The following is a 17,446-nucleotide window of genomic DNA, read 5'->3' on the forward strand; positions in this document are numbered from 1 at the left end:
TCCTTTAAAATCGACTAGTACATTCTGCTGGCAGAGTTCGTGATCACCTTTTGGGAGCCACTTCTCCCTACACAGAAGAACTTACACGTAGTGGAAAGACAGCAACCCTGAAGGAAGGAGCCTTATGTCTGTCGCCATCTTGTTGCTTTGGAAAACGTGGGTAAATTGGAGCAGTGGCTGAACAGGCATCTAATCAAGTTTAGGGGGACGTTTGGGCAAGAACTCTCAGGGAGAATTTGTCGTCATCCACATCTGTCCCTTTGCATCACTGTGTTATGCACATAGTAGTGGTTGACCCCAAACTGAGGAATGACAAGCCCTGTAAACTGTGAGGTACCCTGAAGACGGAGCTACATTCTCCTTAATAAAATCTGACAGAGAAAAGGAAAGGGAGAAGTGACAGCGCCTAGTGCAGATGTGTGTGAGCCGGCCCCTTCCTCCTTGACCTCCACGAGAGGCCACCCACGGAGGTCTCCCTCAGCTGGCCACCCACAGAGGTCTGTTATCACGTCTGAGTACAGGGGACTATTGGGACTAGAGTCTTCACAAGTATATGGCCTTAAACACCTTTCTACAAACTAGCGCCCCAGTTTTCTGGAGTTGAATGTGGTTCAAGACAGTATATAAAGAATAGAAAAATACTGCCTGCAAACAAAAGGTGGGGCAAGGGTGGTGAAATGTGCTGGGGGAAGGGACAGTGAGGGGCAGGAAAGAAACAGGAGTGAAAACATGTGTGCATGGACACAGCCAGACAGGAAACGGAAGCCACAGAACATCAGATGAGCAACCAAGAAGAAAAGAGCAGACAGGAACAGCGAAAGACCAAATCCAGAATAAAAGACTTAACCCTGAGGTCTTCTGCGTATTTCAGAATTAGAGTCAAGAACCTAAGAGGACAACACTAATTGGGAAATAGTTCCAGAAAGGAACAAACCAATTAGCCGAGCACAGTGGGATGGACAGCGCAAAGAGGACTGAGCGAGAGGGCTCACACTTCAGGCGGGAGCGAGCGGGCAACGTGCTCAGACAACAAGCGTGCGCTCCCTCGGCGACATTAACATGGCACCACACCAGCAGCCCACACCGCGGTCGCACAGCTCTCAGAAAGGGCATGCTGCTCTCCAAGAATACACATTTTCTTTAGCAAATAAATGAGCTTCAGGAAGAAACAGGCAGCAGAGCTCTGGGATGAAGAAAGACGCCTGACGTCCACGCAACGATAACAGTAAATGGCACCGTTAATGCTAACATCCCATTTCACCTGAGGAACTGTAAGTCCATTCAGCTTTGCTTTTTACTGCAAAAATGTTCAGAAATATATCAAACTTAGAAGTGTGTTGAAATATTAAAATGGGACGTTTTTCTTAACCGTGTTACAGTGTTTCATATGGCCACTTGTCACTATTTCGTAACACAAAGAGAATCTATCGAGGAAAATAAACAGAACAAAAAGATCCATGTAACTGGTGTCTGGGGCACTGGCGCTGGCTCTTTGGGGATTAGAATGGCCAGAACTTTGCCTTGGAGTAAAACTAAAAAGGAACAATTTTTCTTAAAAGAAAAGAACAACAACAAAACCGTTTGTAGCTTACCATTTTTTTGACTTCAGCCGGGGAGGAGGGTTTCTGGGAATGAGAAACAGTGCTCTCATTGGATGCATGTCACAGAGAGCTGGGGAGAGGAGACGGTCGTGTCAGTATGGCACTTATTTGACTCATTCTTGAACTCTAGGGCTCACTCAAACACCAGACGCTCGGGCCCGTCCTCTGATCTGCTTTCTTGTGTCAAGCAGGCCGGACTTGTAGCTATGAGCCCTAGGGCAAACCCTGAATTCCCCATTTAAACACAGCAAAATATAAGGAGGACCAGCACAAGAAGAATATACAATTTCAAAAAGACACTGAAAAGTTTTCATGAATCAAAGATAAATATTGATTCAAAGTGTTCAAAGACTCAATAGCTTAAGTTCCTAAATCACCTACAAGCTGACAATGGAAATAAGTTTAATTCTTTGGATTGCTGTGGGAGTATCAGACGCTGCTCGTGAAGGCTCACAGGCCAGCCCTCCAGAGAGGCCGCCCGCTCAGGGACACGCTGGTGCGACATGACCCGGCACGCCTGTTAGGTCAAAGGGAATTGTTTAAGTCTGTGAAGTTACTGTTTGCACTCCTACCACTCGCCCAGCGAAGGCCCGTTAGGTGCCCAATTCTATGCACAAGGGCCATGGGCACTTTCGTGTGTTATTTACCTTCATGAGACTCTTACAAGGCAGCTGGGAAATGGGGGCCAAAAAAAGATAACCCCAACCCCACTGAGAAAGGAACTGAGGCAGGGCCATGCCATGCCAGTCACTCAGGAGGAAACACGAGGGACACATGGTGTTCACAACAGATACCCATTTCTGTACTGCAAACTAATCCTTAGTTGTTGGCAATTTTTTTCATTCATTCAACAAAAATTTACTCAGCAACAACCAGTTACCAGACAGTTATTCGTTCTTTGTGTATACTTTTTTATTAGGGGAGCCAGCAGAAAATGCTATTTTTTCCTGTTCTCTGCAATTCTACCACATCCCTGATCAAAAATCAGTTGAATGAAATTGTCACTGATTTAATCCAAAGCAGAAGTTCATAGGTAATACAAAATGCTACTCTACAGATAAAAAGTCTTGCCTCTAGTTGTAAAGTCAACACACACACAATACTTAAGCTCCCTGTGTTAGGACGAGTTTCACTGAATATAGAAAAATCACTGCCTGTCACCTGAGGCCACTCACCGGAGTCTCAGGCCCGTATCTGAGCCCACCTCCAGTAAAGGACAGAGGAGCCTATGGAGCTCACCCACATCTCCAAAAGGAATAGTGGGTCCCACTGGCTCCTCTCGACCTAAAGCTTCACTGCACTCAGGGCCCTTCATCGAGGGCCCCCCCAGGAATGGCTCTATCCACAAAGCTGTTCTTTGTGAGACTCAGAGCTAGGTGTACGTTTCAGGTAACAACTGGGCTACAGAGAACGCTACTTACGGGGAGCACCTTCTGCCATCTCGATGGCGGTGATGCCACAGGACCAAAGGTCGCTCTGCAAAACAGAACAGCACGTCATGCGCAGCATAGCAGACACGAGGCCCCCAGCTAACATGGCTGTTTACTCACACAAATGGGACAAATGCATTCTCTGGTGTATAAACGGAAAAACTCTTAGGAAGTTAAAAGCACACACACAATTGTGATAATACCTTTCAAATGAGTAAGATAAAGATGAAAGTGATTTGTTCATTAGAACCATTCGTGTCTACGAGGGAGTGGAGGTGGTGCCTGGGCAAGCACCCCCCGGCCCGCAGAGGTGAATGAAACAGATGTGAATGAAACAGGCCTGCTCTTCTGCCCAGTGTTTCATTTCTCTATGAGCATTAGATTGTTTAGATCCCTGGCCCTAATATATGCCTCCTTTTACATTTACCTCTCAAACTTCACGAGGGTGGTAAGCAGTGAACGGCCGGAGGCTCTGTGTGAGGCCCTGCCCCTGCGGAGGAAACACTGTGGCCACTGTGAGAGTCACCCCCCAGGCCCCGCCCGCCCTGCCTACTCCTAAGGAGTGAGCACTAAAGTCAAGGGCTTTCTGTGCATGGAATCTTTTCTTAGTTTTAGAAGCTGAATTTTAACTTTGTTCTCCACGAGGACAAGCATTTTCATCTGTTTCATTCACCTCTGTGTCCCTGGAATTGTGACTGGCATGTGGTAGGCACTCCATAAACAATGGATGATGAATGAATAAAGGTTCATCAGCCAATTTCTCAAAATCCAAATAAGGCTTTTACAGTAATTAACGAAGGATTGCTATCATTAGCATTCTTTTGTTTATATGCTCTCATAACATGGGAATCACTAAAGTTGTTCAGTTTCATGGTTCTACTGTAATTACTTAAGAGTGCAAACACGTATGTTTGATCAGAGGACTAAGGAGAGGCCCACACAGCTCTCCTTGGTTCCATGGAGGTTTCCGTACTGCAGGGAGCAAGGGAGGGTGCAGCACCTGGACCTGGGACCACCTCCGCAGCAGGCCCATACCCAGTGTGGCAGAGCCAACCACCTCTCCTCCAAGCCAACCTTGCTAATCCAGGTGATCAGCTGGGTCTAACTACAGGTTTTGTCTTTAAAAATTATTTTTAATTTACTTATGTATGAAAATATTGGAAAATGTTTGCAAATTTTGCAGGTTCAGAATGATGTATTAAAGAGTGAAAAGTCATAGAATCTATAATCTATTTGAAAATACTTCAGCAAATAAAAAAATAAAATGCATATTCCTCTACACCATAAGCTTAAATTAAATTTCGTTAATTGGGTATTTATAATAAACTAGAGGCCCGGTGCACGAATTCATGCATGGGCAGGGTCCCTCAGCCTGGCCAGCAATTGGGACTGATTGGAGCTGGCCGGGGGGAGTGACCGTGGGAGTTTGGCTGTAGGAGCGCACTGACCACCAAGGGGCAGCTCCTGTGCTGAGCATCTGCCCCCTGGTGGTCAGTGTGTGTCATAGCAACTGGTCGACTGGTCATTCGTAATGGTTGCATAGGCCTTTTTATATATAGATACTGTGGAAATGGACAGTGTTATGACGTGAACTCAATTCTGAATGTTATTAAATAGGTACATTAACCACTCCGACTTGTTAGATAAGGCCAGGGGACTTTTTAAAAACTTGTTTGGGTTAATATATTCAACCCAAGTCTGAGGGTCAAATGTGGTTCTCTGTCAGGATCAGAACGTGGACGGCTGAGCCACGTGCCTGGAGGCACTGCAGTCATGCAAATACACTGTGACCTGATAAAAGGCGGAGCTCTGTCACAGGAACCGCACAGTGGCCCAGGCTGCCCTGGAGGCAGTTTGTTCCTTAGTAAGAAGACCAGTGATAGTGCAGAATGGACACGAGAAGGCAGCATCTCCAGTGGTTCTCAACCTTCCTAATGCCGCGACCCTTTAATACAGTTCCTCATGTTGTGGTGACCCCCAACCATAAAATTATTTTCATTGCTACTTCATAACTGTAATTTTGCTACTGTTATGAATCGTAATGTAAATATCTGATATGCTATATGTGTTTTCCAATGGTCGCGACCCACAGGTTGAGAACCGCTGAAACGCTGTGCTGACAGTGCTACACCCGCACAGGGGCCCAGGCACCCTCCCCGAGGGAGCAGGCAGGATGAGGGTGGGCAGTGCGTCAGCAGGGCCTGTCCCTCAAGGAACGGCAGGGACCAAGTGAGCCAAGCGAGCAGGCGCCTCTTACTCTGTAGTCATAGGTGGCATCCGGGTTCTCGTCGCAGGCGATGACCTCAGGCGCCATCCAGTAGGGGGTGCCTATGAAGGTGTTTCTCCTCCCCACAGTCCTGTCCAACTGAGCACTCACTCCGAAATCAACTGGAAGAGGAGAAAGCGAGAAAATGTGAAACACAACTAACAAACAAGACCACGAGAACTCGGAGGCGATGTCTTCAGAGCAAACTGAGGAGGAACACGTCACCGACATGCAGCCTCCTCCGGTCACCACACGACGAGCAGCCTTTCCAGAGGGAGCCAGTAGCCCTCTTCCTGCCCGGAAGCTGCCAGGCCTGGTCGCCTCCGAGCCGAGATCACTCCCAGGGCACAGGTTCCACTCCTGCCTGCGGATCAGCCTGAGGAGCCACCTGGCCAGCTCTTGGTGTGCACATTCCTCTGAGACAGGCTCGTAGGCCAGGGGACGGTCAGCAAGTGACCACTGAGGGATGCACAGGCCACACCGCGGGTGCACAGGGAACACACGGCTTGTGTAGTCGGGAGGGAGCTGTGCCAGTGCCTCCATCTGAGCTGGGAGGGATCCCAATTAGGCAGACTATTCCTCCACAGATGGCCAGTAATTGCAGGCACTACGCAAGAGCAATGATGAGATCTTACTTTTCAGTACTAGCTGCAGCACCTACAACTTTTTAAAGGTGGACTAGATTCTTATAAACATAGTTTTCATGATGATTTAGTGGAAGAAAACAAGGTTAAACCTGTTTAAATCTGACAGGAGTATTATATGAAAGTGGGTGCGAGTGAATTGAGATCCAGGCAAGGGAAACCGGAAACCCAGAGAGCCACCGGAACAGAGAACCACCACAAACCATGTCCAGGAAGACATCATGGGCTCCACCCCCATTACGCACATGTTACCGAGCACCTACCACATTCAAGGCACCGTGCCAGGTGCTGCCTAAGAACATTCCGGCAAATAAATCAATCCTGGTCGCTGTACCCCCAGAACTTATATTCTCATAAAGGAGTCAGAATTATAAGTAAATAAATAGCTTAATAATTATGAATTGTGATCATTATTATGGAGGAAACAAGGCAGCAGGACCCGACACAGATCAGAGGGTCAGCGAAGGCCAATGAGGATGAAGAAAACACTGCAGCTTCGACCCAGGGAACAGTCTGTGCGAAGGCCCTGAGGCAAGTCCCAAGGAAATAAGTTGGTCACTGAGGAAGAAGAGTGAGGTCCTCACAGAAGGAGGCTAGCAGTAGCAGGGCCATGGCTGTTTATGAGCCATGACAGGAAATGTGGCTTTTATTCAAAGTTAAATAGAAAATTATTAGTGATCTTGAAGCAGGAAAACGACATGATCTGACTTAGACTCTAGGCTGTCTGCTACACAGAGAATGGTGGTGGGGGGACATGATGGAAGGGTGGAGCCAGGCTAAGCAATAACCTGTTACAGAGCGCAGACATAGACAGTGCAGGCTGAATGCTGGCTAATGCCAATGGGCAGGGGGTGCTGCTGGCTGCGCCCTCCGTCACGTACCGAGCTTCACCTCTGCGTTCTCGGTCAGCAGCACGTTCTGGCCCTTGATGTCCCGGTGAATCACATGATGGATGTGAAGATGCGCCAGGCCCTGAGTAGGAAGACAGACTGAACTTTAGTCGCTATCTCTGTAAGTCAGTCACCAAGACACAGCCTTCCTGAGCAGGGCGTGTGCAGGCCACAGGCTTTGCGGACCATAGCTAGAACATACAATTCACTCTCCGGCGCTTCCCGGGAGACGCTGCTCACAGGACTCCACAGGCAGAGCACATGCCCACCCTCCGCTCCGGCGGGCTAGGTCCCTGTGGTAGCGTCACCACGTTCCAGCTGCCCCGAGACACGCTGTGGATGACTGTGTGCTCGCGCGGCTACAGTCTGTGCTATTTGTGCACCGGCCGGTGCCTTTCCCACACTGTGCACCCATCTTTCAGGGGGTGACCGCGAAGTATGTTTGAACTAGACACATCCCGGGGAAAGCAAAGGTGAGTTGGGTCCCCCAGCACACAGCCCATCATCCCACCTCTACCCCAAATGCAAAATAGTTCGGCCATCAAAAGAGCTTTGTGTTCAGCGGTTCTCAACCTGTGGGTCGCGACCCCTTTGGCAGTCAACGACCCTTTCACAGGGGTTGCCTAATACCATCTACATGTCAGATATTTACATTACGATTCATAACAGTAGCAACATTACAGTTATGAAGTAGCAACGAAAATAATTTTATGGTTGGGTATTTAAAGGGCCAGAAGGCTGAGAATCATTGTGTTAGACCAGGGGTGGGCAAACTTTTTGACTCGAGGGCCACAATGGGTTCTTAAACTGGACCGGAGGGCCGGAACAAAAGCATGGATGGAGTGTTTGTGTGAACTAATATAAATTCAAAGTAAACATCATTCCATAAAAGGGTACGGTCTTTTTTTCTTTTAGTTTTATTCATTTCAAACGGGCCGGATCCGGCCCGCGGGCCGTAGTTTGCCCACGGTTGTGTTAGAGTATGTGTTTCCCAGAGAGAGAAATCTCCTGGCATATAGTGCTTTTTGATGACCTTGCATCTGGAAGGAAGCCCGAGAGCAGTCTCTTCTGAGGGGGGGAGCAAGAACACAACTACACTTTGCATCCAAATATGGTCTAAAGATAAAATGCCCCATTCTCTCTCCTTTACTTGCCCCATCTTTAGCTCGAGAAGCGAAATCGAGAGCCTGCCTCCTTCCGATACAAGCAGCCTACTCACTGGGAAAGGGCTAGTTCCGAGGGGTGGACTGAAGAGAAGAGTTTGACTTTCCTGTTCCATTGCTTGTGGGTTTTATTGTTATCATGACTTTGAAGGCTGTGAAGTAAATGAGACAGCTGCTCTAGAACACTTGTTTTTCAAGCACAGGGCTGCCCACGTCCTCCACCAGCCACGTGTGAAGCCGTGTGTGGGGGGGGAGGAGGGGTGTGTGTGCAGGGTTAGCCACGGGCACTGGCAGGGGGGAGAGGTACTAACACATGAGCCACCACAGGGCCAGTAGGAAGAAAGCCCTCCTCTCAGTGTGAAACAATTGTGAGCAGCAAAGGAAGAGGCAAAAAACACGTAGCTTCCCTAATTCTTTGCTATCTCCTACTGGTACTACTTCTGTTCATCATTTATTCTATAATTTGCACAAACCCTTCTTACACTTTTATAGCATCATCTGAGCAACAAACACAAGTACCCAAGTGTCCTCAGACAAACGTGGCCTGGGTATTCTTATTCCTAACGAGCAACATACATAGGCGTGTCTCCTGTGCTGTGTACGGCCAAGGGTGGCCACTGGGTACCGACGCCGCTGGTCACCAGTGCCACCCCGAGCCAGGACGGCTCTGAACAGCGAACACATTTTTCCTGTATGGTGCCCGGGAGGGACAACACGTGTATGTTTCGCTGCTCCCATGTCAAAAACCAAGCTGCAACGTTTCTTTCTCAGCAGAGACAGATGACAGATCCCAATACACACAAGTAAACATTCCAGACAATGAATCGGTTTCAAGGCTGGGGAGCAGTCTCTGCAACTATCTCACCGCTGGACAGGGAACAAGGAGCGGTCGAAGGCGGGCCTTCAGCACTGGCTGCGAAAGGCTCTAAGTGCCCCTCCGTAAAAATGCCCGTTTCCACCTAGATCAGTGGTCGGCAAACTGCGGCTCTTTGGCACTTTGAGTGTGGCCACGAAGTTTCAATCGCACTGTACGTGCGCGCCCGCATGTGGTATTTTGTGGAAGAGCCACACTCAAGGGGCCGCCGTTTGCCGACCACTGACCTAGATGCACGTGACTGCCGTGCAGACTGAACGCGAAGTGCTGGGGTGTCGGTAAACCTTCTGGTCTCAAGAGGTCCAGTGGGCCGCCAGGAGCTTTCTACACACTCCAGACACCTTCTGAGGGACCTCACCGCAGCAGCGTCCGAACCAACCCCCACTGAGGAGCGAGAGCAGGTCCCTCCCTCCGCACATTCTCCAGGGCCCCCACGCCTCTGCGGGGGCGCGGCCTTCCTTTCCCAGGAGAGCTCACCTCCCCGTCTACAGCCCTCTCCTTACCAGAACGACTCCTAGCAATTCCTTCATGATAAATACACACCTGCTTCCGTGTCTGCTTCTGGATCCCAGAGGCTGGTGTGTTTAAGTTCATTCAGACTTTTGTCACAGGAAAGACAAGTCACGTGCTCACTGGGGAACACACTTCTGCATCTCAACACGATGTCCATCCACCTCAAACACCCGGGCTAGCAGTACATGCTTAGTGCACACACCAGGTAAACAACGTATGCCTGTGCACATAAAAGCACGGAACTGCCCTAGCTGGTTTGGCTCAGTGGATAAAGCATCGGCCTGTGGACTGAAGGGTCCTGGGTTCGATTCCGGTCAAGGGCACAGCCCAGGTTGTGGGCTCGATCCCTAGTAAGGAGCATGCAGGAGGCAGCCAATCAATGATTCTCTCTCATCATTGATGTTTCTCTCTCTCCTTCTCCCTTCCTCTCTGAAATCAATTTTAAAAAAATTGTTCCAGCTTTGGCCTTGCAAGCTCTTTGGGAAAAAAAACAAAAAAGCATGAAACTGCCTGTGATGAAATGTGTTTAAAATACATTTATTTGATGGCTCAGACATTTACAATGAAACCTAGTTCTCTGCTTGAGAAATCCTACACTGGAATTACATGTAGGAAAGATGTGTGTGTGTGCTTCTAACAGAGTAAGGACAACTAATATTAAATGAGCATTAGCTGTGTATGCACGTGTCACGTTAAATGACTCTGATACATTGACATTAATTCTCCTGATGAAGGCACTCCCTTTACAGGCTTGGTACCTGTGTCCACAGGTGAGGAAGGCAGTCCTGAAAGCCGAGTGACGCTGCCAAGGGTGCACATCAGGTAAGCAGCAGGGCAGGGCTCACAACCAGGCCTGATGGACTCCAGCAGCCACAGCCTTAGCCAGGGCCCTCCTGTCCACCAGGCTGTTTCCTTACAGCTGACCGCACACCCGTGCACCCTGCACTCCATCTCAGCGGGCAGGCGCACGCCTTCCCCACCTCACACCCTGCTCCCCATGGTAGCCTCAGACAAGAACCCTGATGCTTTAATAATAAAATTTGAATGTGACTATAAATAGATGGTTCTCCCACTTCATCCACACAACTAGTTTTCTTAAGGGAATTTCCTATTGACAAGGGCTGTGCAAAATCTACACAGGTCCTCGGGTTACATCAGACTCAATGTACGTTGTTTCGTGGTTACGTTGTTTTGTGGTTACGTCACCATCTCCCATTTATAAAAAATAAAGTTCCGTCATTTTGACGTATGTACATATGTGCTTTATGTTGTTTATTATTTATTTACCACAAGTAAAAGTCAGGAATTGTTATCTTTCTTTTAATTTTTTTTTACTGTTTCACTTCATTACTGCTGTGCATGTGCTCCATGTGAGTGACGTAGGTGCTTATGTAGGTGGGTTCCGACTTAACGACGAAAATTGCGTTACGTTGCGCTGTAGGAACGGATCTCTGACGTAACCCGAGGACCTACTATATAAAAGCCTAAGCGACCGGCCGGTAGCTATGACATGCACTGACCATCAGGGAGCAGATGCTCAATGCAGGATCAGAAACCACAGGCATGGAAACATGGAACAGACTAATGGATCTCAGAGGGAAGGAGGGATTTGTGCACCGGTGGGGTCCCTCGGCCTGGAGCTGGCTCTCCAACATCCCCCAAAGGGTCCCGGATTGCGAGAGGGCACAGGCCAGGCTGAGGGACCCCACTGGAGCACGAATCCGTGCAATGGGCTTTTAAATATCTAAATAAAAAGAAATTAAAACCTATCTCTATGAATTCCACTTGGCATTTTTTAAACCTGTAGTCCTCTATGAAACTTCAATATAAAAATGGGGATAAATTCACCTACAAATAAAGTAAAAATTTTTTGTATTAGTGAGAGAAGCCTAACAATTAGATTCCAGTTTAACTCAGTAGAACATGGGGTAAATGAAATCAAACCAAGCCATTCATGTGTGTAATCCAGGGACAAGCACGGAGGAAGCTAAGCTCGCCAACCGGCCAGAGGCTCCCCGGCTGTGGTCAGGGCGGCTCTGCCACCAGGAGGGATCTTCAGAAGCTGCTGTAATAGTAGTGCAGAAACTTCCTCTAAGATCATGAGACAAGCCTCCAGCTGCTGTAAGCAGCAGTAACACTGGAACTTTCCCTCATGCATACTGCAGCAGACTAGCAGCGAGCGCCTGGCCCCAACCAGGTGCCAGTGCTCGGCACCACTGCTGGCCCGCAGGTTCAGACACGGGCTCTCAGAGAAAAGCAGGACGCTTTCTCTCCCCTCCACTCTGATTTCTCAACACCTGGAGGTGAATTCAGGGAGATACAGAAAAAATTGTTTCCTCTTTCAATCTACTTTCTTTATATACTTGCCAGAATACTTTGGATCTTTAGATCAAAACCATGATGAAGCTTAAACTATCAAAGCCAGCGAGCGATACAGAGCCCTTGGTTGTCAAGACAAGAACGATCTGTGCAGTTGTAACTCGAGGAACACTCTGGGCAAGGGAAGTGAAGACAGAAATGCCAGATCCTGGTGGGCACTAGAGCCGTGCCTGTCCTTACCCTCAGGATCTCTCTGGAGATGTACGCTATCCAGTCCTCCTTGAGCGTGTTCCCCTTGGTATTCTTCACCAGGTCCGTGATGGACCCCGCCCCACAGAACTCCATCACCAGCTGCGGGCAGAAACACACACAGCGACTCACACGCTGGGCAGGCACAACATGGGCACCCACACAGCAGGTGTCGGACCTCCGTTTGCCTCCTGAAGATCCAGGCACATGTTCATTTTGGAGGCATTCAAATTACCGAGAGCATGTCACCATCCAAGTAGTAACTGTGCGCATTTGGAGCAGGCGACTGAGGCTGCTGACCCGCCAGCCCCCAGCCCCGGTGCTGACAGGGCCTTTCTCTCCCACGCACGCAGGACTGGAGGGCCATTTTGTTCTTAATCAACGCCCAATTATCAGAAACCTGGTACAAATACTCCCTAACAGTGTTTCTCATGTGCCAAAATCAGACTATTAAGATTCTCAAACTATTTTACATTGACTGGGTTTAGAACAAAAGAGAAATGCTATTTTTTAAGTAACACATAGTTTTAAAAACTATATTATATACTGTATCTAAATGTTTGAACAACATGAACGTAAGTACATTTTTTAAGTACCTGAAAAATCAAATGAATTGAACTAAAATTTTAACTATGATGACATTTGGGCAATTGAAATGAAAGTAACTATTTCCCTTGCATTTTCTTAATTTTGCAAATTTTCTACAATGGCTTTTTTGAAACATAGGAAAAGGACTGATCTCTATTACTGCTCTCTACGTCCAGAGCCTTTGGCGTAACCAATGTGAGGACCATATTTCTGACAATATCTGTTTCATCATCTTGAATATATATGTGTTTAAGAAGAGAGAATTTTGAATGTGTCAAAGTCCAGAAATTTCCCTGGAATTTATTGTTTTTAATTAACTATTATTACCAATACTTTTAAAAATTACTGATATGTTTGTTTTCTTGTGATCTGTCTCTCACTTCCAGGTAATAAAGAAAGATTCATTCAGTACAGCTTCCATGTTGACCCTTTGTACGCCATAAGCGTCTATAGACGCAAAGATGGTTTCGTTTTGGACGCGGAGCAGTTAACTGGTTAATTTTCATAATTAAAGTTTTTATTTTTTTATTTTCAAGATCCTAATTTCCTTGCTCTTTAATTACATTGTTTTTAAAACATGCCATTTTATTCCTGAAACAGGCAAAGTGAAAACATCAAAATAAACATCAGTATAATGTCCCCCAAGAAAGATCCCAGACACCAGCCCCTTTCCTCTGCTGTCTCCTCCTCTGGAAGGTCCCTGCTGCCTTCCACCCGGCCCACGAGGAAACCCCCAGACAGACACGGTGCCTACCCAGAGCTGGTCGTCATGTCCAGGGGGGCTCTTTTTAATGAAAGCACCGTAATATGTGGCGATATTTCTGTGATGAGAATATTTCTTCAGCATATTTATCTCCAGTTTGATTTCTTCCTCTTCATCCTTAAGAAAAAATAAAAACAGAACGTGTGGCTTCTGATCATGTGCACGACTTTACTTCCCTCCCCACAGGCAGTGACAGAAGTTTCCAGTCCATTCTCGCCATCCTTGCGTCAAGAATCGGGGACTTGCCCTGACCGGAATCGAATCCGAGATCCTTCAGTCTGCAGGCCGACGCTCTAGGCACTGAGCCAGGCCAGAGAGGGAAAGAAACCATCTTTTAAAGAGAAACTTCCAGTTGTACACCACTGCATTGGAAACCAAACACATAACAAACATGAATCATCTTAGAAAAGCAATTCTCAAATGGTGGCTTCCGACTGCCCCAGCATGAGCATATTACAGATACTCTATAGCAGCGGTTCTCAACCTGGGGGTCGAACGACCCTTTCACAGGGGTCGCCTAAATACATCCTGCATATCAGATATTTACATTATGATTCATAACAGTAGCAACATTACAGTTATGAAGTAGCAACGAAAATAATTTTATGGTTGGGGGTCACCACAACATGAGGAACTGTGTTAAAGGGTGGCGGCACTAGGAAGGTGGAGAACCACTGGTCTATAGGCACAGCTGCCATGTGCCTCACGAGGTAACGACTGCGAATGAGAGCAAAGTCCTGTGGCCAAGTACAGTCACTGACAGCCTGTGCAGTGACTCCTTATGTGATTTTTGTCTCTCAGTTTGTTTATGTGATGCATCACATTTATTGATTTGCGGACATTGTACCATCCTTTGAGCCTGGTACACAGAAAAATCACACCAAATGCGCATCATTTCATCTGTGATTTCAACAGGGCCATGTTGAGAGCAACAATAAAAAATGCGACACTGAATAACTAGGATGCTACCTTAATGCTAAACAGAACGAGTGTTCAGCCTGGCTAGGGCGACAGAACAGACTCTCTTCAAAGGAACTTCATACTAAAACATTAGCTGGTGGCACAGGGGCAGGCCCGAGTGGAACTAGACACCCAATCCATCCACAGCGCAGTCCTGGGTTCTGTCCGCCACTCCCTCACGCAGGGGACAGTGAGCTGCCACCACGGCGTGGGCACAGGGCGCACGAAGCTGCTCTCCTCTGTGCCAGCACGTGGCCCCGTGCCTGCGGGCTCCTGAGGCTAGTTGAGAGGAAGGGTTCCTAACAGCAGTCGGCACATGTCCACGGCCCTAAACATGCTCCTGTTGGGAGACATGCGTTCCTCCGGGACAGGCCACAGTGAAACACATCGGCCCGAAAAGCCGACCTCCACGTTCCTTACACGGGGCTAGGTCATTAGAAAGCGAACTGGAGGTTTGTTTTTCTCTTTATACTCATCAGTGAACCTACAAGGACCTGGGGTGTAAAGGCTGTAGGAAAACGAAAAGAGCAATGCTGAGTCAGGGCAGGACAAATGGAAACGCTGATCAGAATTTCGTTTGTGGTAAGAGCAGGCAATCGCTTCGTAAGTTCTGAGCAGCTGCGTGCGCTGTGCAGACTCAGTTCTCCTCCAGCGCTGAGCCCCACCCCCACCCACAGCAGCAGGTACCAGGGCCTCCAGGGCCCAGGACGCACTGCCAGCAGGTTTCCCCCAGGACAGAGAGCAAGCACTGCTTCTCTGCTCCCAGGCAACAGCAGAGGATCATGAAGGACTCCGAGAATGGGTTCCAACCAAGTTAGAATTCTTACACATTTAAACGCCTCTGCAGGCCTAAATTCAGTGCTATCCACTGGTGTGAAACACAGGTGCACACTGGCACACACGGCGGGCACATGGGCACCGGGCGGCCTGCGTCCTGGAAGCTAAGGTGCGGGCAGACACATGTAATGAAACCATGACCTAGGCCAGTGATGGAGAACCTTTTGAGCTCGGCGTGTCAGCATTTTGAAAAACCCTAACTTAACTCTGGTGCTGTGTCACATATAGAAATTTTTTTATATTTGCAACCATAGTGAAACAAAGATTTATATTTTTGATATTTATTTTATATATTTAAATGCCATTTAACAAAGAAAAATCAACCAAAAAAAATGAGTGTCATAGGTTCGCCATCACTAACCTAGGCGCATCCCTCTCTCACTGCTATGATTACAGAACAGTGACTAGTACACATCTTACCAGGCAAAAAGGAGTTCAGTGCTCACTGTCACCTGTAACGAGCGCTCACCGTGGTGGAGAGAGAGTGTCTGAGAGGCAGGACCTGCCATCGACTTTGAGCGACTGCAGCTGGAGCCGTAGTTAGGACTGATGCCTACTGACCGACAGGGGGCTTATGTTGTCTTTAGATAAAGTGATAATGAACCAATTGAGTGCACACCTCCTTTAACCATTCGCTAAGAGCACGTTTGGTGGTCTCAACCCAACATTTAAATACACACACCCCACCACCAGAAGACACAACAGAAAACAGACGAGAACTGGAATTTTAAACAAACCCCACATGAAAGGAGAGAGGAACTGGCAGATGGACAAGACAAGTGTATGCACCCCTGTGGGGAGGCTGGTCCAAATGCCTGCTCCTCATTCCCCCCCCTCCCCCCCCCCGCCCCCGCCCCGGAGGCCACAACCAGACACACACGCGGGAAGAAGCGCTGGAGTTTAGGGAAACTGAGAGGCGAGAGGACATTCTAGAAAGAAAGGTCAGGGCCCTGCTGGATGTCTCCAGGGCCCGGCAGCTGCTGGCCCCACACAATGATTCAATGCAGCTGATGCCAATTAGCATTTGGACTCCAATCAGCGGAAGTAAAGCTCCTAGAAAAGGTCTTTGTCCCAGGCTGGGCAGGAGTTCTCTGTTGCCTCCCTTGGCTGCCAGAGATGGGGGAGGGGAGACCAGAGAACAGTGGTAATTTTCAAAAGCAACTATGGGTTTGTGTATGAGTCACGTGACAAGGCCGCCCACCCTGCCATCTGAGCACACGGGGATGCATATTAGTAATTTTTTTTCAAACGACTCCTTAAAATGTTGTTTTAAACTGCTGTCACCTACATTCTCTCTCCTTCCACTGATGGCAGTAACTACATGAATAGAGACAGGCGGACTTGTGATGAGCTAAGGAGGGGAATCCGGAGGACCCGCAATGTTCTGGGCTGGCTGTCTTCCCCGCAGGCCTCTCCAGAACTCACTCCTTGTCAGCAGGTGAACAAAAGAGGAGGCCTCACTGCACCCCAGCCAGCTGGGTGATGAACGAGATGTGCAAATATCTCTGCAGATTCCACCACCAAATGTGTAAGTGCATATACATTTAGAATGAAAATATCAGTTTTTAAAAACAGTTTATAAGTTTGTTTGTGTGACTGTGAACAGGAAGACAAATGAGACCAACTCTTACTTGGCAATCGAGCTACAGCTGAGGTTATTATCATTACACCACACTGAATTCACCAAGATTAAATTTTTGACCCAGACACATGTTATACCACTTAAATTCCCTGACAATTCAACCGGAGGTGAACAGAACTATGCAGAAAAGATTTTAGAACAAAGATCAGGTTACCTGGTCAGAGGAGGGGATGGCATGATCTTTAAAATTAATCAGCCCAGTCTCCTAAGATCATCAGTCTCAGAATAAAAACCAAAGAGAAAAATTACAAAATCAACATAACTGAAGTGAAAATCAGTATGACATCTTACTCAAGAAAAAACACTTGTGAGAGGAGGGATGTGCACTTGCAAGAGGAGGGGTGGGCAGTAGTGAGAGGAGGGGTGGGCAGTAGTGAGAGGAGGGCGGGGTACTAGTGAGAGGAGGGCAGGCAGTAGTGAGAGGAGGGCGGGCAGTAGTGAGAGGAGGGCGGGCAGTAGTGAGAGGAGGAGGGCAGTAGTGAGAGGAGGGCGGGCAGTAGTGAGAGGAGGAGGGCAGTAGTGAGAGGAGGGCGGGCAGTAGTGAGAGGAGGAGGGCAGTAGTGAGAGGAGGGCGGGCAGTAGTGAGAGGAGGAGGGCAGTAGTGAGAGGAGGGCGGGCAGTAGTGAGGGGGGGCGCGCACTAGTGAGAGAAGGGCGGGCAGTAGTGAGAGGGTGGCGGGCAGTAGTGAGAGGAGGGCGGGCACTAGT

General features: G+C 48.2%; 1 protein-coding gene across 45 annotated transcripts in view; it reads right to left on the reverse strand.

Moving 5' to 3' along the window:
* The window catches only part of MAP4K4 (mitogen-activated protein kinase kinase kinase kinase 4), a 192,335-nt gene that overhangs the window by 50,743 nt on the left and 124,146 nt on the right, over positions 1–17,446 (reverse strand). For all 45 annotated transcript variants that reach the window (XM_070429794.1, XM_070429828.1, XM_070429822.1 and 42 more), the window contains exons 4-9: positions 13,292–13,417; positions 11,941–12,051; positions 6,823–6,913; positions 5,289–5,419; positions 3,023–3,077; positions 1,593–1,671 (exon numbers count right to left, since the gene is read on the reverse strand). In XM_070429794.1, the coding sequence (XP_070285895.1) occupies positions 1,593–1,671; positions 3,023–3,077; positions 5,289–5,419; positions 6,823–6,913; positions 11,941–12,051; positions 13,292–13,417 (593 nt within the window). The remainder of the gene's footprint in view (positions 1–1,592; positions 1,672–3,022; positions 3,078–5,288; positions 5,420–6,822; positions 6,914–11,940; positions 12,052–13,291; positions 13,418–17,446) is intronic.

Source organism: Myotis yumanensis, unplaced genomic scaffold, assembly GCF_028538775.1.
Source record: "Myotis yumanensis isolate MYYU_CA2020_CCGP unplaced genomic scaffold, mMyoYum1.0.hap1 SCAF_11, whole genome shotgun sequence".
Lineage (NCBI taxonomy): Eukaryota > Metazoa > Chordata > Mammalia > Chiroptera > Vespertilionidae > Myotis > Myotis yumanensis.